This window comes from Aulonocara sp. 'chitande type north' Nkhata Bay, linkage group LG16, assembly GCF_057382095.1.
Source record: "Aulonocara sp. 'chitande type north' Nkhata Bay isolate Kocher_YH1m ecotype deep benthic linkage group LG16, A_spYH_male_GT1.1, whole genome shotgun sequence".
Classification (NCBI taxonomy): Eukaryota; Metazoa; Chordata; class Actinopteri; order Cichliformes; family Cichlidae; genus Aulonocara; species Aulonocara sp. 'chitande type north' Nkhata Bay.
The window spans coordinates 9,710,045-9,731,544 of NC_141359.1; the positions used below are offsets into that span (position 1 = coordinate 9,710,045).

Sequence of the window (21,500 nt, forward strand, 5' to 3'; positions counted from 1 at the left end):
CCTGCAGCTAATCCACTTATTAGAAGTTCAAACATTAATTTTCATATAGATCAGATCAGATACTACACTTCAGTTATCACATGAAATTAATAAATCCAGGAAAGAGCAACAGATATTTGCCACATGCTAGAGTTTATTCAGCCATAAGAAATGGCAGCATTTCAAACCACAGTGTACAGAGTGCACTCATGTTGATTCGTTACAGCAGAATAGAAAAAAAAAGCTTTCATGGCAAGTGCCTCCATCCTTTCCTCCCTTCACGATCTAAAACAGCTTGATAAACCTTGAACTGACTCCCAGCTTTCTAAAACACTCACTCACTCATGTAGTCTGGCATGAATATATATCAGAAGACCCACAATTTATTCCTGATGATGGTTGTTTTCATGTACTGCGTGAGGTAAACTTGTTTCTGTTTATTTTTTTGTTATAATGAATTCTCAGGCTCTTTGTTTAAGTCTCAGTCTGGTTTAGTGGGATAATTGTCCTCAGTGCTGCCCTCTGCTGGCGGTCACAGCTTGGAAAACTGAATGAGGTTCCTGTTGATTTCAGCTACATTCCTGCAACCTGGATCAATAAACATATATGGTAAATGGTAAATGTATGGGTGGATGACTGTATTTGTATAGCGCCTTTACTAGTCCCCCCTAGGGACCCCAAAGCGCTTTACACACCCAGTCATCCACCCATTCACACACACATTCACACACTGGTGGAGGCAGCTACAGTTGTAGCCACAGCTGCCCTGGGGCAGACTGACAGAAGCGAGGCTGCCATATTGCGCCATCGGCCCTTCTGGCCAACACCAGTAGGCGGTAGGTGAAGCGTCTTGCCCAAGGACGCAACGACCGAGACTGTCCGAGCCGGGGCTCGAACCGGCAACCTTCCAATTACAAGGCGAACTCCACACTCTTGAGCCACGATCGATAAAACAGTAATAAAAATAATGCTGAAATGTTCCCTAAAGCCTGTTTATATATTAGCATGATTACAGCCATGTCCTTCAAGTTTGCATCAGACTCACCTGATAGAGCCATAGACAGACGGAACTCATCGTTTAGGATTTGCAGTACGTCCCTCACTCCTTCTTCTCCCTAAAAGATCACACAGGGCATATTTAAATTAAAAGCAAATTGAATTCTGTAATCTCAAATGCGTACTTGGTGTTAACTAAATAATTACTACAATCAATGAAAACAAACACCTCAATGTGCTGTCATAATCGTACCTTGTATGCGAGGCCCCACACTGCTGGACGGCCAATGAAAACACACTTGGCTCCCAAGGCCAGCGCTTTCAGTACATCACTTCCTGTTCTGATTCCTCCGTCAACATAGACCTCAATTCTGCCTTGTACAGTGTCCACAATCTCTGGCAGCGCATCAATCTGTTATAACAGAGACAGAGATAACCTTACTGCACCATTGAACACTCAGATATGTATCTGAGTAAGCTACTATAGGTCAATGAGCGAACAAACAAAAAGAAACCCCGTACTTTCTGCAGCTCGGGTTATTGCTATGAAATTTTACTGCTGTGAAGCGGTAACATAATTTGAAAAATGCTGTGAAATAGACTGAAAATCTGTTTTGTGAAGAGGTAAACAAAAAGACTAATAATCCCAGACTTTCACTGGTTATCTATCGTACATTTTATGAATATGATCTTGAATAAAAGAATGTAGCAATGAATGTGGTCAGCGAGTACCGAGGCTGGGCCTCCGTCCAGCTGTCTCCCCCCGTGGTTTGACACGATGATGCCCTGAACACCATGTTCCACGGCCAGCTCAGCATCCTCCTTGGTCAGGATACCCTTGATAATGATAGGTAGGCGTGTGATGGACTGTAGCCAGTAGACGTCCTTCCAGCTGATTGAGGGGTCCAGGGTGTTCGCTGGTATCCCATACTCCTCTGGGCCTGCTGTCTCCTGCTTACAGTGCATGTTTGTGATTGTACAACTCTTCTTAAGTGTTCACTTTGGTTTATAAATGTGCTGTTTTTACTGAAAATGCAATAATGGGACAACTCTGACACTGCTGGTGCATTTAAGTAACATTAGAGTTTGGATATCTTGTACATTTAAGTTGAAGTCCACCTTCCTGATGGACAAATACTGTACTCCAGACTGTAAGGTAATAGATTCTTAGAAATTAGCATTGAAATTACTGCCAAGGGGCAACGATTGCATCTGTGCCATTTATGACGGTATAAAATCAACATCAAAAACACAGTTGAATATGAGTAGTCTTTGTCTTAGCTCATTTTGTGTTCTTAGAAAAGTACTTGCATGTTTTGGAGCACAATGAATATAGAGAAAACTGTTGTCTGTTACCTGAAATACTCCATCAAAGTTCTTTACTTTGAGATGTGGTGGAAGTTTGAACTGGTTGCGAATGTCATTGCGGCGCTTTCCAGTATAGGGGACGTCGACAGTGAGGACCAATGCCTTGTACCCGAGCGCCTCTACGCGGTGCACCATTTGTTCCGACAGCTTCCTGTCTCGGTACACATACAGCTGGAACCAGCGGTAACCGTTGGGTGCTGCCGCCACGATCTCCTCCACTGAACATGTGGAATATGTGCTGGTGATGTAGCAGGTGTTGAGCGCCTCGGTGGCTGTGAGATGAAGGCTGGGGTGTTACTATGACTCCCGCATTTAAATGTCCAACTTTACAGCAAAAGCATACTTACAGCCTCATGTAAAAAGTGTTTTTGGTGTCCACAGCAGATGTGGGTGAGATTCTCAATAACACACATCTCAAGGCTTAGGGTTATGAAATATTAGGCTTGAAGCCTCCTAGAGTGTTTTCAGTGTTTAGTGTGTTTAATTCAAACACTGGTTCATTTTCCCCCTTAGTGTGTTTCCCTTGTGCAGGTGTCAACACGGTAATCATACTCAGGTGTGGACCAAAACAACTCCAACAACCACACCAAGAGCTTTTCGAGGAGTTTGTCTCAGTCGGGCTCCAAACGAACTCCAGAGTGATTAGTTTACGGTGTGAACGAGTGCCAACCAAAGTTCAACTCTGATCCAACTACCAGAAGTACATTACAAGTTTGAGCTAAACACCTTTCACTAGCCATGTATGCTTTGCATGCTGGAATGTATCAGGGTACCATAGATGCCAGCTAGCAGTGAAATTAATGTAATTTCTCCACAGTCTCCAAAAGTCCATAACATGGCACTTTTTCTCTTGCATTCACTTTTGTTGCTCTTGCCCCAGACACATTTGGCCTATAAGCTCAGTGAATGTTCTCACTTTGTGTATAATGATGCTTTTTAGTTCGCTTGGAGTTCACTTCAATTTTTCTCTGTGTAACAATCTAACCATGGGAAAAAGCTACAAATTTACAAATTGAAACTGATTCAGACCACAGGAAACAAACTACAGGTGTAAAAACACCCTTAAAAACACGGGCGACCGTGGCTCAGGGGGTTGGGAAGCGTATCTGTAACCGGAAGGTCGCCGGTTCGATCCCCGGGCTCTCTGTCCTGGTCGTTGTGTCCTTGGGCAAGACACTTTACCCTACCGCCTACTGGTGTTGGCCAGAGGGGCCAATGGTGCGATATGGCAGCCTCGCTTCTGTCAGTCTGCCCCAGGGCAGCTGTGGCTACAACTGTAGCTTGCCTCCACCAGTGTATGAATGTGAGAGTGAATGAATAGTGGCATTGTAAAGCGCTTTGGGTGCCTTGAAAAGCGCTATATAAATCCAATCCATTTAAACAGTTAAGCTGCCAATGAAATTCTCTGACAAAAAACGGCTTGTCCCAAGGCTCACGCCATCTGCGCTTCAGTCAATTAAATTCTACCATTTTATTAGCTGCTACTAAGCACTAATTAGCAAGGATTTAACTCTGTGTGAAACACTCTTATACTTTAAAATAATCTAGTGAGTAAAAAAAGCACACAGACAAACAGAAAGACTGATTCATATAGATATGAAAACCATTCACCGACCCACATAATCTTGACACAAAAGTCCTTACCCCGAGCTGTGGCTACCTCTCCTTCATGCCAGGCCAGGCAGTGAAAGGCAGTAGGTGCGATACCGACAGGAAAGCTGATTTCTGTCCCCTGCACAGTGGTCCGTGTGTCGCTCACTGACACGTCCCGCAGGATACGAGGCCTCAGACGGATCCTGAGCGTGAAGCACAGTCGAACATGTAACTAATAAGATCACATGGTACGAGAAAATCTTTGTATATTTTACTGTATTGTGTATACTCATTCAGCAGAAGCTTCACTTTAAAAACAATGTGTCTCAGGGTCAAAACCCTGTCATGATAACACATCAGTAAGGAAGCAACTGGACTTCTTTAAGTTTCCTGAAGACGTTTAAACGCTCATCCGAGAAGCTTCTTCAGTTCTAAGACCAAATGGTGGACGGTCCCAGGTATTTAAAGCTCTAGTGGGAGTTGTCCCTAAGACGGCTGCTGACCCACTACTGATCATGTGCCTCATTACACGAGGAAAGGAGTGAAAAATGACACAAACCCTTTTTTACGCCTTGGCTCATGTGACGAGTCTAGCTTAGCTGCTTTTCTTTCCAAGCTCCTTGGATTATTACGACCTGGATGACTGAGAACCTACACAGACACTTTCCTAATGAAGTTATATTCCTCTGAATGTGAAGAGGACTTGGGGATTCTGTTTTCCCCAAAGCTATTACTGGTGATATATTAAGGAAACAATCCAATGTGATCATTTCTCAAAGGGACAAAAGTTATCTGCAAAATGGTAACAGACTCGTGGCAAAAACATACACTGTGACTTTACAAAATAGGCACTTTATCAGTCTTCATGGAGACATTAGAAAAGCTGAGAGGAATGCAGAAGGAGACACGGGAGAAAACATCCTCCCCAAAATTCTTTATCCCAGCAGTAGTGCAACTTTCCAAACTGTTCACCACAGGAAGTTGGAGGAACGGTGCAGCGTCAACACTGAGTAAAACCCAAACAGCCTGTTACTGATTATTTGGTATCACAGCAACAAAAACTGTACTACAGAAATCAGTTACAGCCATCCAAAGTCCACAGAAACAGGCCGTGCACTCACATGATCTTTGGCTCGGTACTGAAAATGTTTTTCAGTTGTGTTTGCTCCTATTCTATTCATAATGTAGAGATTATTTCTTTAGTGTGTTGAAGCTGCACCACTGCAGTGCTGCCTGCATGTCTGTGGTCACAATGAAGGTCAAAAAATGTTTCTCCTTTGTGCTGCCTTTAGATAGACGGTCTGACAAACATTGTAAAAAAAAAAATCACCATGGAAACACGTGCATTATGCTTGTGCAATAACCTTGAATGTCTGGATCAACTTTATTTTGCTCACTGTACCTTTTGTAAGCCAGCAGATTGTCGTCCCTGGTGCAGCATTCATCTGCTCCAGCTGCATAATAATCCCAGGTGGCCTTTGAGAGATGCTCCTTAGCATACTCCTCAAAGTCTGTCAGGCATACCATCTGCATCCCTCCACAACAAACTCCCTCTCTGTGTAGGAGCAGAATTTTTCAGATTTCAGTGTAATCTTGGCAACAAAGCAGCAGAAAATACAATCAAGCATTGATATGTGTACTCTTAGATCTGTGCATATCATTTTAAATGAAAGCATTTCAACATGCTATATAGCCAGTGACTGACTGAAAATAAAGATTTCTAGTGTTCTACTGCTGGTCAATGCCAAGCACTGCTGACTTCATCACAGCTTAATCTTATCTGTTCACTCAACCGGCTAAACAGAATTTTCTGCATTGCATGCGAGATAAACAGCCCCAGTCACTCTGCATGTGTAAAGTTACAGCTTCAAGACTTACCACAAGCTACTGATATTCCAACAACAAAATTCCCCTACTCTAAAAGGACACAGCCTCTGTGAAGCACTAACTATTGCGACATCGCTGCTCAAACTGAAATGCCCCTCCTATCAGTGAATGCAGTGCAATCGATGACCCGCCAGTTAAAGTTCCGCACATCTGAGTAAGAAACATAAACTGGTTTAGTTTTCCTTTTTCCTCTACTTTGCATCCAAGTTCTTGTTTTCCTACCTTTGCTTTTGTCTCAATCAAAATCAAACTTTCATTGCGGCATTGTGAGAGCCGCTGACAGTGTAAGCGACCAGCAGGTGACCCCTGGCCTTATTGTGTTTACACAAGCTGGAAATGTGCTGATGATGACTGCGACTATAGTGAGGACGAGAGGCATCTGACAGTGTCGTGTGGTCCAGATGGAACATACAGCATATGGGCATACATATTTACTCACTGTTTACCCAGGATCCTACATGCTAACATATATACAACAGGGGCTTTTGTCAGGTGGGAGCTCCTGTTTTGTTACATGTTCTTAACAGTCAGCATAAAATTATGAGGGTATGCTCAACATACTTATGCTGAAAAAAAGTTTAGGTGCGCCTGTCCATCTGCTTGTTGATGAAAATGTCTTTAATCAGTCAATCACAAAGCAGCAACCCGTTTAGACATGTAGACATGAGATGACCTGCTCAACCTGAGCGTCAGAATGGAGAAGAAAGGTGATTTTAAACATGGCAGGCTTGTTAGTGCTACATGGGTTGGTGTGAGTATTTCAGAGACTGCTGATCTACTGGGACTTTCCAGCACCACCATCTCTTATTTTTACAGGGCTAAAAAAAAAATAAAAAAAAATCCTGCAAGCAGCAGTTCTCTGGAAGAAAATGCCTTGTTGATACCAGAGGTCAGAGGTGAATAACCAGAATCTTTTGTCCTGACAGGAATACAATTCTAACTCAAATAACTACCCATTACAACTAAGATATCTAGAAGAGCAGCTGTGAATACATGGATTCATCTTGGAATATTTTCTTAGAACACTTTGGGCACCTTAGTACCAATTGAGCATTGATTAAATGCCTCGGCCTATCTGTTAATAACCACGTCTGTCCATTTATGACCACAGCATAGACCCTTTGAGTCTTCACGCTACAGGCTTAAATTTAGCCAATATGAAGGCTAAGCTGTAATTGTGACATGAACATGGGCCTACCAGGTACAGGTGCCCGTTTCCCCTTTCTCGGTGTGCTGATACAAGCACGTTAGCAGGTGGGACAGTTGAGAAAGAAGTGCTGAATGACGTTGTTAGCTCTTAGCGTTAAACCCGAACCAACCTGTGACTCATCTCAAAATCTTTGGCCGTGCCTATTGAATTTTAGGCTCCCGTAAAAAACATTTTTAGATACTTTAAAATATTTTTTTAATAATTAAAGTGTGTTTGACTGTTTTAATTGGGTCTAAAGTACAAATTAAAAACCAAAGACACTTCTCTGTATGTTTATATTTGTCTTGAAGTCTGTCTTGTACAAACAGAACCCCCCCACACACTATTTGTTTTTGGTTCGTTCCAGCTGGAGATGCGTTACTAATGAACTTAAGTGTAAGTAAAAGTTAATTAAGTAAATAAATAAACAAATGTCATTCTCAACTCACGCTACGAAATATGTTTTTATCTTAATAAATGTATAAAATAGAAAGAATTTCTCTGTTTAAAGTGACAGCAACGAAAAAAAAGGTCTGACGAAACAGGACGACAAGCTAGCTGATAAACTGTTATAAGAAAAGCAACAAAATGTTTTGAAAATGAACTCATTAGCTCTTTTATCCATGACAGTAATTAACACTGTATCTAAATTTTAGATATAGAAAACCTGCATGCTCTGTCTTTATTAACTTATTAACGTGACCATAAAAATTTAATCAATGTTAAAACGGTTTTCTTATGTTACGTTTTATGAAAACACCATGGAGTTGTAAAACTGCTAAGAAAGCTTTGATGACATTTAAGACCATTTAACTATCCAAAGCTTGAACAAAGCTGGAATCCAGAGGCTGTTTGCTGGATGGCCGACTTGTGCAGAAAACTAATGTGTTTACAATCCCTGCTAACTTGACAAAAACTTTCTGGCAGTGCAGTCAATGAATCGGGAGACAGAAAGCATAAAACGGATGTTAAATTTGTATCAATTACTCACCGATTACAATTGTTCATTCTCTTAGCAGAGCTTCTTTCCTGACACATTCATAACCTGTAAACAGACCACAACCAAAATGTGAGCACAACATGATTATTGGCAATACTGTTACTACAACTACTACTGCTACCGTTACTGCCAATTATGTGACCCACATTGCTTTTAGTTCCACAGCACTAACACTCGTACTATGCCAGTGCTTTTAATACTGCTTCTTTTGCTACATTTGCTACATTTTAGTAGTATTACAAGTATTACAACTACAACCACCAGACAAACGGACATTGCAGCTCTTTCCTACACATAATACTGCTACGATTACAGCTAATAGTACTGATACTTTTTCTGACTTCTGCTCATGTACTGGGTTAAATATGTACACTTGGGTTTTAAGGGGTATTTATTATTTTCTTCTTTTTTTTGGGGGGTTGTATGGAAGCCCCAAACGCAATTTCATTGTTCTTGACAATGACAATAAATAAATAAATACTAAATACTAAATACTACTAGCACTTCAAATCCATACATATAAAATAACAACACTGCAGAAATTAATACTGTTAGTAGTTCTGTTATTTTGTACACCATTTCTTTTTCTTTTTATATCAATTAAAACAATTGATGTGTACTAGTTAAGGAGTTCACCTAAACAGTTAATTTAACTGTTATTTCCAATGTCTGTTGGGAAATAACACTTTCTGACATCCGCTGTCAGAAAAAAGGTGCATTAAAAAGTATTATTGCTGTGTCTGCTATATAGTAACTATGCTGCTATACTTACGTCTACTAGCATTTGAGATATAAAAGCTGTGCCTACTATTTTTTAAAGAATTGGTTGTTTTAGATTTTTCACCAAAGTGAAGACAAAGTTTGTGAATTTAAATCATATCCAGAGATAAGGCGGCATTTGTTTTTAGTTAATCCACTGTGTTAAGTATTATTTAATAGTAACCTACAAAAACCTTTTAGAACAGAAAACCTTTCAGAATAGCTTTCAGCTATGAACACTTGAGGGCAGTCTAATACTGAATGAAGGTCCTTTCTTAAAGCTCCAGTCAACATCTGCAAACCAGATAAAGAGCTTGTATTTAATGTCTGTCATCCGTGAACACTATACATCTAAGACTACAGCACAACACGGAATAAACCTTGTTCAACCCTGCGCTCAGAGGTCTGTTAAACGTGAATGTATTAATATCCCAGTTTTTATGTATTATTTAAACCTTTTAATAAAAATACTTGAATACAAATGGGATAATTTGCTCAGTTAGATTTTTCTTATCTCCTTTTTAAAAAAAATGTTTACTAAAAATGTGTAAAACACAAAAATAACCTGCTTTTACTGCACTGTTTATTTTACAGCTCGGCAGGACTGAGATATTATGTTTATTTTTAGGTTCAGTTTTTTAAGTGTGGCTGAATGTGTGTGATGAATGTGAGCCTCTGTCCTGTGTAGACTGTGAAAGGTGTCAGTTATTTAGCTCCATTGAATGGCAGCTGTGAGCACATTGTCCAAGTAGATTTCTAGAATACCTGGTGTTTGGTTTTCAATGTAAGATACAAAGCAATTTGAAGGTTTAATGAGCTACTGTTATACAGTAGGTTGGTGTATGGTACACTGGCTTAAGTAATGCTGCTCACCAAGAAGTCAACAGAAACTGACACTTTGCTGTTTTTAATTTATTTGGCGGCTAAATCCTGAGATCCTACATTTAGATGAATCCAATAACGGGAAGGCAGTGTAAGTAGATAGTTGCTGAAGTGGATAATTCAGTGTCTTACCTTAACCTGTGCTCTTTGGCAGGCCTACAGTAGGTGTTGGTTCCCTTCTCATGTGGCAAGGTCGTGTCAAAGGGCAGTGCAGCCCCCGAATCCTACCTCCCCCACCACAAGCTCTCTCACAGTGTGAGGCTCCGCCCACAGTGGGTCAACAACAGCTAAGCCACTTGTCAGCACTCTTTTTGCTGGTCTTTCTTTGTGCCAAAAACCACCAAAAGCTTGGTCAGGTCAATTCTATTGATCCATCACTCATAAATATACCAAACTCACAATATCGATTAGTGTTTGACATGCAGAAATACTTAGAACACTTGGAGCAACAAACACCTCCTGTTCTTGTTTTTTTATTTAAACTGTGGCAAATAAGTCTCAGCAAGTTTTCAAGTTTAACAGTTCATTAACACAGAAACACGGGGAGGCTGTGGGCACATCAGAAGAATATGACTGGTTGTACAATGAGACAGAATCTCTTTATACTTGTATGAAAGCTTCCTTCTATCTTTGAAAAATCCCCAGAATCACTGCTGCATGAAAATCCCCTTAACTGTCTATGCCAGGGGTGTCAAACTCAAATACACAGTGGGCCAAAATTCAAAACTGGAACAAAGTCACGGGCTAACATTAATATTCATTGAAAAAAAATCTTCCTCCAGATATAAGAATGAATCTTTTCTTATGGACTCAAATAAGTTTTGCTGGAAAACTGAATATGGAACAAGCAAAGCTTAATACTAAACAACAAAACGTTGTTAATTTGGCCCGCGGGCCAGAGTTTGACACCTATGGTCTATGCCATGTAGCCATCCTGTCTCCTCAGCAAAGGCACGACTATTCTCAGACATCCCTCCCTTATTATTTTTGATTTTTATTTGAAGCTTATTTCATCCTCCTTGATGCCCTCCCAACTTTCCTACTTTTCTCTCTCACATGTGCTCTTTAACCCTCCTTCCTATCTTCATATCTCCTTCCTTTCGTTTTTCCTCCCGATAAACACTCCTTCCTTTTCTTTTGCCTTTCTTTATGCTTCACTCTTTAAAGCATTTCCTCTTTCCTTCTATTCCTCCAGTTTCCCCTTTCTTGCTTATTTTCTCCTCTTGAAAACCATTCCTTCTTGTGTTTTGAATATTTTGTGAGAGTCAACAATTATGTGACTGTGTGTGTGTGTGTGTGTGTGTGTGTGTGTGTGTGTGTGCGCCTCTGAAAAGCTCTTAAGCAAAGTAAAACGAATGACCCTTCCATATTGAATCTTCATTGCACAAGAAAGGAGAATAGCTTTGTAATAGCTAGTTGGATTATTAAACACGAGTGTACAGTAATAGATTTGATCCAAATCTCATCGAATTTAAGAAAAAAAAAGCATTGTGAGATAAGAGACTCTTCCTGGAAATGTCAAACTGTTGAGTGGAGTGGGGACACTATGACAGGTGTTTTAAGAATCTCTGTATATAAAACACAGATGTCCCAACCTTTGACATAATAAGCTTGTTATGTTTAGGTCCCCACCAGTGAGTGATGGCTTGATGGAAAGATATGAGAGAAAATGGTATGAATGCCACAGTGTCTCAGCTCATTCTGGATGTAACAAAATGCCTCAAAAAGTTGTTCAAGCATTTTAAAACAGCAGTGGGGTGCAGCGATGCTAAATTAGATTCTCTCGCTCCAATTACGCTTCAGCGTTTGAATTGAATTTGCTCTTTGTAAATACAATATCTTCAGTAACAAGACCTGGCTTCCTGAGAGAAGCCTGTCTTTCTGTGTATGGCATGTCCCTGAAATGTTCTCTTTTTAAAATTTCATTTTAGCTTTAACATAAAGACCATGAAGGTAAACCCAAAGGCTAAATCTGACGAGTAGGACCTGCACGGGGAGGTGTGGCTGTGCACCGAGAGGAGGTGCAAATTGTGTTAATCCACAGCTGGCTTCGATGCTTAATACCACAGAGTTAGGTCTGGCTCCAGGGCCTTCGTATTGGAGGTACTGAACGTTCAGCTGAGTGGAAAACCTCTTCCACATGCTGGCTGAGGCTCTGCCCCAAGGCTGTGGCCCAGCATGCTGCGGCACATGTGTGTTGAATTGCCAAGGTGTTATCATGCCCTGGCGAGGCTCCGAGTTCCTCCACCTCTGTCTCTCTCAGGTTTATTATCAGACTAAATAAAACAGAGTCCACAAATAGGCCTGCAAATCCATGCAGCCCTTCATTTGTCTCTGCAGCAAAACTGTGCATCATGGTTTTAAGATCTGACACACATGCTAGCTAGGGAGACAATCAAGACCACTTATAAAATTTGTCCCTTTTCTGTATTTTTTGGGATAACTTTTGTGTCTCTTTGTTTCAGTGGAAAGTATTGGTTTGAGTATCAAAGTAAAGGCAAAGTAGCGAACACATCAGCGGCTATAAATGTCATGTAGCGGCTGAGTGACGGATGTCCAGAGCATTTGATGTCTGGGACAGATCTGAGTATAACTCACAGTGTGCAGTCATGCCATTTCAGACTTATGATTTAATCCATACACACTGGCAGCAGATTTGTTCACTTTTTTATCAAGGGGCAGTAGTGTTTTGTGTTAAACTTGGGTGCTCAGTTTTTCCCTTAAAGGAGAGAAGCACATGGCTTGATTTGTTTGAAAGACTCATTCAAGCGGGCTTTAAGTTATAAAAAGTCGAATGAGATGACCATGAATTCTTCTGTGGGTTTTAGCTAAAGCATTAACATCCACTTAGGTTTGCCATGCTGCTAATAAACATCATTTTTCTTACCCAGTTCTTTTTGTAGTGTCTTTAAGTTTTACTTTTTGTGGTAAATGTCACATGCTAATGTTTGACATTATTTATAAGGAAATATGACGTCTTGAAATTTAAATGCATGCTTAATGCACAAGTCAGAGTTTGAGTCTGTCTTCAGGAGAGGGTTAGTTTGACATGACATTAAAACTGGAAGTTAACTGGTTTTTGAATCTAAGCATGAGGAAAACGTGATGACAGGAGAGTTTTAACTTTTCTTTTTGCGACTTTTATTTAATGTTAATTTCTTGACAAGTTGTTCCTCTTTAACCACAGTCAGAAACCAGTTGTTGACTTTGGTTGTTACCATCCATAACACAGTTGCCGTTACTGCTTGCTCCTCATGTGTTTATGGTAAAATGTGATCCTGGAGACACTATAACGGGATCTACCGCAAACCTGATTTGGCATGTATTTATGTGTATGTCTGTGTGTCTTTAGACAGAGTTTGTGTTAGAGTCACAGCAGACATGAACCTTCAGCTGTAAGAATAAATTGAATGCAAAGTTATAGGTTACAAGGACAGGTGTGGTCTAGTGCTTGACCAGTGAGTATGATGAGCATGTTGTTCCTTGTCCTAAAGTCAGTTTAATTTTTCATGTATTAATAACTCCCGAATTTGAAGTATTTGACATATATATTTGTCGTATAAGTATAAATGTAGTACTACTTACTGTCTGCAAAAGTTAGTAATGCCAGAAGATGATAATCCACATGTCTGATTTGTCCTTGTGGGATTGTTGGGTTTAAACAGGCAGAGCAACTGATGTGCATTTTGAAATTCCACATATAATTTTCAGTGTTACAAAAGGACTAATTTAATATTTGTCAATAAAAGCTTCTCATTAAGTTTTAGGTAAACTGCATGACCAAGACCACGTTTCTTGACGTCGTACATTGAGTCATACTATCATACTTATACTTATCATACTGAAGCATGATAAGGCATTTTATCTAATAACCTATCATACCACATATCAGTTAATAAGGATCCTCAATCTCCAACCTTCCTTTCATATCAAAAATCCTTGAAAGAGTAGTTGTCAAACAGCTAACAGATCATCTGCAGAGGAATGGTTTATTTGAAGAGTTTCAGTCAGGTTTCAGAGCTCATCACAGCACAGAAACAGCTTTAGTGAAGGTTACAAATGATCTTCTTATGGCCTCTGACAGTGGACTCATCTCTGTGCTTGTCCTGCTAGACCTTAGTGCAGCATTCGATACTGTTGACCATAATATCCTATTAGAGCGATTAGAACATGCTGTAGGTATTTACAGGTACTGCACTGCAGTGGTTTGTATCATATCTATCTAATAGACTCCAATTTGTGCATGTAAATGGAGAGTCCTCTTCACACACTGAGGTTAATTATGGAGTTCCACAGGGTTCAGTGCTAGGACCAATTCTGTTTACACTATACATGCTTCCCCTAGGCAGCATCATTAGAAGCATAAATTTTCACTGCTATGCAGATGACACCCAGCTCTGTCTATCCATGAAGCCAGATAACACACACCAATTAGTTAAACTGCAGGAACGTCTTAAAGACACAAAGACCTGGATGGCCGCTAACTTTCTGCTTCTTAATTCAGATAAAACTGAGGTTATTGTACTCGGCCCTGAAAAGCCTATAAATATGGTATCTAACCAGATTCTTACTCTGGATGGCATTACCTTGGCCTCCAGTAATGCTGTGAGGAACGTTGGAGTCATTTTTGACCAGGACATGTCCTTCAATGCACATATTAAACAAATATGTAAGACTGCTTTCTTCCATTTGCGCAACATCTCTAAAATTAGAAATATCCTGTCTCAGAGTGACGCTGAAAAACTAGTTCATGCATTTATTACTTCCAGGCTGGACTACTGCAATTCATTATTATCAGGATGTCCAAAAAACGCACTGAAAAGCCTTCAGCTAATCCAAAATGCTGCAGCAAGAGTCCTGACAGGGACTAGAAAGAGAGAGCATATTTCTCCTGTTTTGGCTTCCCTTCATTGGCTTCCTGTTAAATCCAGAATTGAATTCAAAATCCTGCTCCTGACATACAAGGTCTTAAATAATCAGGCCCCATCTTATCTTAATGACCTTGTAGTACCATGTCACCCTATTAGAGCACTTCGCTCTCGCTCTGCAGGCCTACTTGTTGTTCCTAGAGTATTTAAAAGTAGAATGGGAGGGAGAGCCTTCAGTTTTCAGGCCCCTCTTCTGTGGAACCAGCTTCCAGTTTGGATTCGGGAGACAGACACTATCTCTACTTTCAAGATTAGGCTTAAAACTTTCCTTTTTGCTAAAGCATATAGTTAGGGCTGGACCAGGTGACCCTGAATCCTCCCTTAGTTATGCTGCAATAGACGTAGGCTGCCGGGGATTCCCATGATGCATTGAGTTTTTCCTTTCCAGTCACCTTTCTCACTCAGTATGTGTTAATAGACCTCTCTGCATTGAATCTGTCATGGTCCCTGTGCCTTCTCAGCTGACTCAGTATGGCCACAAGTGTTTTCCTTTGTGTTGTGTCTCTCTCTCCTCCTGCGCTCTGCGCTCTACTGCGACTCCAGCCCCTGGCTCTGACACCTGCAAACGATCATCTCATCATCACGCTCACTACTTAAGGCGGCTGCTAAGAATGCTTCATCGCTGGATTATTGTGTAACACTCGTCAGTGTCATCACTAGAGCGTCAGAGGAGCCCCGTGTGTTTCCCTCCCCATGCCTGTGTTTCCCGGAGACCCCCTTCCTGTGACCTTCACCTGTATATATCTGCACTTGGTGTCAGTTTGTCAATAAATTGTGAACTTTTGAGAGGGTCTGCTTCTGAGTCACTCCTGTGCCTGACAGAATAATCCAGCCACCATTATGGACTCGGCAGACTCAGCCTCGGCAGCGGCAGCACCTTTGTCTCTGGAGGAGCTTCTGCACCGACATGAACAAATGCTAGTACGGCTCAGTGGAGAGGTGGTATCACTAACTCAGGCTTTTGCCCAACGGATTCCATTGGCTGACAACCCACTTCCCGTGGCCCCTCCCCAGGTAACACACGCTCCTGTTGCCACTACAGCAGCTACAGCTACTACGGCTGCTAGTGCGGTAGCCTCAGTAGCTTCCGCGGTGTTGCTGGATAAACTTTTGCTAACACCTGAGGCTTTTTCTGGGGAGACGGGGAAATGTGCAGGATTTTTGTTGCAGTGTTCCATGCAGTTTCAACTGTTACCTCATGTATTTGTTACTGACAGGGTTAAGATTGCTTACTTCATCCAGCTACTGCGGGATTGAGCCCTGGCCTGGGCCCAGGCCCAGCTGCAGGCTTGCCCTGGAATGTCTTACGATGACTTCCTGTCTCGCTTCAAGTCTATGTTTGACAAAGGCTCAAGTACAGAGGCTGCCGGCTATTGTTTGATCAATCTGAAGCAAGGTAGGCGAAGCATGGCTGACCTTTCTGTTGATTTCTGTACCCTAGCTGCGCAGACCAAGTGGGGCCCTGAAGCTCTGAGAACCACCTTCCGCCGCACCATCACCTTCCTCCGGCGTTATTTTTGGTGGCCCTCCTTGGACAAGGACCCCAGGGAATACGTCATGGCATGTGCCACGTGTGCCCGGAACAAGCGTTCCAACCAACCACCCTCCGGCTTCTTCAACCGCTCCCCACGCCGTGGCGGCCCTGGTCCCACATAGCTCTGGACTTCATTACGGGGCTCCCACCGTCTTCAGGTAACACCACTATTCTAACTATCGTTGACCGTTTTTCTAAGGCAGCTCACTTCGTCGCCCTCCCAAAGCTCCCTACGGCCTTAGAGACTGCCCAGTTATGTACCACCCATGTCTTCAGACTTCATGGCATTCCAGAGGATATCGTCTCAGACAGAGGACCCCAATTCACCTCCTGGGTTTGGAAGGAATTCTGCACGCAGATTGGCGCCAAGGTTAGTCTTTCCTCTGGCTTTCACCCTCAGAGCAACGGACAGACAGAGCGGACCCACCAGGGGCTCGAAGCTGCACTCCGTTGCATCGTCTCCCACAACCAGACCACTTGGAGTGAGCGACTCCCCTGGATTGAGTACGCCCATAATTGCCTGACCTCATCTGCCACTGGACTGTCGCCGTTCGAAGCCTCACTGTCACGACCGGGCGGCCAGACACAGGTAAGTGGACTCAAATGCAGACACCACACGGAGGCTCGGAGGTATAGTGCAAACGAACAATTTATTTGGCACTCAAAAATGGCACACCATGAAAGAGGTAAATGAAACAAAAATGCTATACGTGAACTAAGGGCGAGAGGGAAAACAGACCTCTGAATATTAGCTACCTACTAACGTTAAGTTTCAGATTACGGTACTGAATGGAACATTTTTCTTCTAAAACATAGGGGGGCCTAGCAAAAAAAGTTTGGGAACCACTGCTTTAAGTTATAAAGTTATATTGTTATTTACATATGGCTTAATAATTATCCTTATGGCTGTTTTTGAGAGGAGCGGTGCTTCAAAGGATAGTTGCAGATTTCTGTCAAAATCTCCAGATTATACAGTACAATGAAAATGTTCACGTTTCTCCAACGTTGTCTTCCCAACAGTTTCTTCTGGTTTGTCGTCTCCAGCGATGATAATTGGCATCTGTCTTGTGCAGTGTTGGTCAAGTTACTTGAAAAAAGTAATCAGTAATTAATTACTGTTTACTTCCCCAAAAAAGTAATCCTGTTACTTTACTGATTACTTATTTTCAAAAGTAATTAATTACTTAGTTACTTAGTTACTTTTTAAAAACACGATTTACAACCTGAATAGGTGATAAAGCGATAGATCTTTCAGCCCAATTCTACTTTTTCTGCATAATCCATCATACAAAATGTAATCAAATGGAAAAGTCCCTTTTTAAAACTTGTTTTATTAGTTTTAATCTTTTAACTTTATGCATCAAGCAAAAATTTTATTATATGCAACATTCACTGACTGATAGAAATTTGTTTAATATTTAAACCTATTTTCTGCACATTCCAGCACATATTTTGTGTGTGTGTGTGTGTTTACACTCACTCTTTCAAATAGATGCAAGTAAAACAGCAGAAAATAAATAAAATCAAAGACTAGCGGTCCTGTTGCTCTATTTTCACCTGTAAAGCAGGAGTAGGGTAGGCGGAGGTTTACCCTGGTGCAAGTGTGCCGCGGCGGTCAGTGGAAGAATCCGCGAGTTTCTCTGTGAATTTCCCATTACGTCGTTGCGCACTCGGTGCTTGCTTGGAAGTTTAGGGGTTTTTTTTCGCTGTAAAAAGAAGTTTTCTTCCCACGCACAACGGACACTAATGTTTTTGTCACTTTTTATGGAATCAAATTTAAAGTAAGGTCAGTACTTCCACGCTTTAAATGCTGCACGCTCATACTCTCTCCCACAATCGATATATTATCCACTGTTGATCTGCAGACAGCTGTTGTTACAAACGTCGCACTTGCTTATGTCATTATCATGAGTCATTCTCGCAAAAAAATCACGGTTTTAGTAACGCAGTAACGCAGCGTTCCTATGGGAAAGTAACGGTAATCTAATTACCGTTTTTGCAATAGTAATCCCTTACTTTACTCGTTACTTGAAGAAAGTAATCAGATTACAGTAACGCGTTACATCTCTGGTCTTGTGTCAGCGACGTAAAAGACAGATCTAATGGTACATGACCATTCAAACAGCAGTCACTTTCTAAAACATCAGATGTGTATCGGATTCAGTACCATATACAAAATCCCAGGTTGGATTTGAATATTGGATTTGTGCCGTTCACATTGTCATACCATGATCGGATATGGGTCAAATAGGGTCAAAAAAGTCGGATTTGATGCGCTCGCCTGCAGTGTGAACGTAGCCTATGTCATGGCTGTGTGCAGGCAGGCAGGGAAAAAGGACCCAAAATGCAGGACTCATGGAGGCAAACAATTCCCAAAGACACAGACTTGACACTGAACTAAACCTATACTAAACACGAGGGCACAAGAACAAAACCTAAGAAGTAAACCCTTAACCAGAATATACTGGTCCTGTTTGCCATTTGTTCACTTCCTGTTTGCCATTTGTTTGAAAGTTGTGTTTTGATTGTGTCCTGTGAATTTTTGAAATTTGGCCATCAATTTCTGGAGCAAAGACTACTCAAATTGTTGGAACTTTTGGTACAACCCTGTCTGGACTACGACTTTGATACAGGATATTGGACTGGACTAACGGAGTTAACAAGGTAATTGCAGGCTAGCCAACACGTTACCAGGCTAACAGCTGACTGAGGAATCAGCTGACTGAACCTGCTACCAGGGTAACCAGATAAAATGGGGCCGAAGAGGACACCGACAGCTGAGGAAGTCGAGGACATTAAAAAGTCTCTTGACTTCATAATGGAGGAAATTTCTACTATCAGGTTGCAGCAGAAAAATATCATTGAAATTGTGGAGGAGGTAAAGCTCCTCCGCATCCAAAATGCCAAAAAAGATAAAAAGATTGCATACCTGGAAAGTAAGGTCGCTGACCTGGAACAATACTCCAAGATAAACGACGTTATCATCACTGGGCTCCATATTAAACCCCGGTCATACGCTCAGGCGGCAGCAATGAGGAACCTGGAGAGCTTGACATTAGCTCCATGGAACAACAGGTGGCTGCTTTCCTGCGGTCCAAAGGGATTGCCCTGGACTGTAACTCTGTCGAAGCATGCCACCCTCTTCCCAGGAGGAACGGCAACATACCGGCTATTATAATAAGGTTTGTAAATCGAAAGCACAAGATTACGCTGCTGAAACAAGGAAGAAAATTAAAAGGATCTAATGTCTTTATCAATGAACATCTAACCAAACATAACGCTGAAATAGCCAAAAAAGCGCGACACCTTAAGAAGCTGGGAAAAATCCAAAGCACTTGGACGACAAACTGTAAAATATTCATTAAACTAAACGGATCACCAGACCATTAAAAATATGGCGGATCTCGAAAAATATCAGTGAGCAACACGATCTGGACAGCAAACAAGGTAACAGACAACCACACACTCACTTATGACCCACACTGGAAGGAAGAACTCAGATACATCTGGAAGAAACAGCTGCATCAGTCAGACAGTTGCAGAATATGATCAATTGGAACTGAAAACATTTAACTATATGGATCACAATACACAGGACTTGGAATATGAAATAGATCCAGACAACAACTTCTTCTCATCTAGCAATAACAATTGCTGCTACTATACAAATAAAGACTACAATCAGAGGATTAAAACTGAGAATAAATTATCAATTATCCACTTTAACTGTAGAAGTCTCTATGCTAATTTTAATCATATCAAAGAATATCTTAACCAGTTTTCACATCCATTTAGTGTCATTGCCTTATCAGAAACTTGGATCAATATGGAAAAAGGAACAGACTTTGAACTGGAGGGTTAAGAATTCACATTTATAACTAGGCGAAACAAAGGAGGAGAAGGAGTGGCCTTGTATGTGGACAAATCCTTGAAATTTAATGTGGTGGAAAAGATGACGATGGTGATTGATAATGTACTAGAATGTATTACAGTTGAATTTGTAAAGAAAAAAGTAAAAATGTAATCATTAGCTGTATCTACAGAGCTCCAGGTAGTAGTATTGATACATTTAAAGACTGGATAGAAGAAACATTTATTGAAATAGCTCACAAAAAAGTTTTCATTTGTGGAGACTTCAATATTGATTTGCTAAACCCAAATAAACATAAAACCACTGAGGAATTTATAAACACAATGCACTGTATGAACCTATTCCCTAAAATTACTAGACCTACCAGGATTACATCACATTGTGCAACTCTCATAGACAACATTTTTACAAATGACATTGGAAATAAGACTGTAAGTGGACTCCTGATTAACGACATAAGTGACCATCTTCCAATTTTTACAATCTATGATAGGAATTACAAGATCAATAAAATGGACAGTAAAAAAAAGAGTACAGACGAGTAAGAACAGAAGAAAGAATGAATGCATTTAAAAAAGATTTACTGAAAGAATACTGGGGTGAAATATATCAGGAACAGGAGTGCTTATAATGAATTCCTTAGAATATTTACATTACTGTACAATACCAACTGTCCAATAAAGCAATATAGTAAGAAACATAAACATATGGACTGTCCATGGATAACAAAAGGTCTGCAAAATGCATGTATAAAGAAAAATGCTCTATATAGAGAGTTCTTAAGAACGAGAAGTAAAGATGCTGAAATCAGATACAAAAGATATAAAAATAGGTTAACTAATATACTTAGATTTAGTAAAAAGGAATACTATATGAAGCAATTAGATATGAAATAATAATAAAAGATTATGGGAAATCCTGAACAGTGTTATAAAACGTGGGACTGGACAAAAGAACTATCCCAAGTATTTCATTTGTAATGACCATGAAGAATACAATATGGATGTTGTGGCAAATAGTCTCAATGAATTCTTTGTAACTGCTGGACCAAATTTAGCAAGAACAATCACTCATCCTGGGAAAGCACAGGAAAACCGGATACACTGATAGACAGAAATCCATATTCTATGTTTCTCACAGCCGTTGATGAAAATGAAGTTTTTGAAATTGTCAAAAAATGTAAAAATCAGAAATCTTTGGATTGTAATGATATTGATATGATAGTGCTTAACTCATTCACTGCCAGCCATTGGCAGTGAATGAGTTAAACCCATTGACTCATTCACTGCAATTGACGGCTATAGACGTCAATGGCAGTGAATGAGTTAAAAGAGTCATTGAGGCTATTATAAAACCATTTACATACATCTGTAATTTATCATTTCAAACTGGTCGATTTCCAGACAGAATGAAAATAGCAAAAGTTATACCTCTATACAAACCTGGAAACAAACACCATTTCACAAACTACAGGCCTGTCTCTTCACTACCTCAATTCTCAAAAGTTCTTGAAA

General features: G+C 40.7%; 1 protein-coding gene, 1 long non-coding RNA gene and 1 pseudogene across 6 annotated transcripts; 2 read left to right on the forward strand and 1 right to left on the reverse strand.

Moving 5' to 3' along the window:
* Nucleotides 1-113: 113 nt before the first annotated feature.
* On the reverse strand, nucleotides 114-9,888 carry hao2 (hydroxyacid oxidase 2 (long chain)). Of its 5 annotated transcripts, none has more exons than XM_086265797.1 (9): nucleotides 9,786-9,888; nucleotides 8,004-8,057; nucleotides 5,339-5,491; nucleotides 3,988-4,139; nucleotides 2,332-2,615; nucleotides 1,708-1,926; nucleotides 1,229-1,387; nucleotides 1,025-1,094; nucleotides 114-567 (listed from the first exon to the last, which is right to left on the reverse strand). In XM_086265797.1, the coding sequence occupies exons 2-9, from the start codon at nucleotides 8,048-8,050 to the stop codon at nucleotides 512-514; spliced, it is 1,140 nt and encodes a 379-aa protein (XP_086121923.1). In that variant the 5' UTR covers nucleotides 8,051-8,057; nucleotides 9,786-9,888; the 3' UTR covers nucleotides 114-511. The 5 variants fall into 5 exon arrangements, with proteins under 5 accessions (XP_086121923.1, XP_086121922.1, XP_086121918.1 ...); XM_086265796.1 differs by having other exon boundaries at nucleotides 1,708-1,929; XM_086265792.1 differs by lacking the exon at nucleotides 114-567 and having other exon boundaries at nucleotides 644-1,094.
* Nucleotides 9,889-15,416: 5,528 nt separating this feature from the next.
* Nucleotides 15,417-16,568, forward strand: LOC147310983 (uncharacterized). The gene is made up of 3 exons (XR_015125411.1): nucleotides 15,417-15,595; nucleotides 16,023-16,273; nucleotides 16,516-16,568. It is a non-coding gene; the product is annotated as an uncharacterized LOC147310983 (long non-coding RNA).
* Nucleotides 16,569-18,867: 2,299 nt separating this feature from the next.
* LOC147310984 (uncharacterized) lies at nucleotides 18,868-19,536 on the forward strand (annotated as a pseudogene).
* Nucleotides 19,537-21,500: the final 1,964 nt, after the last annotated feature.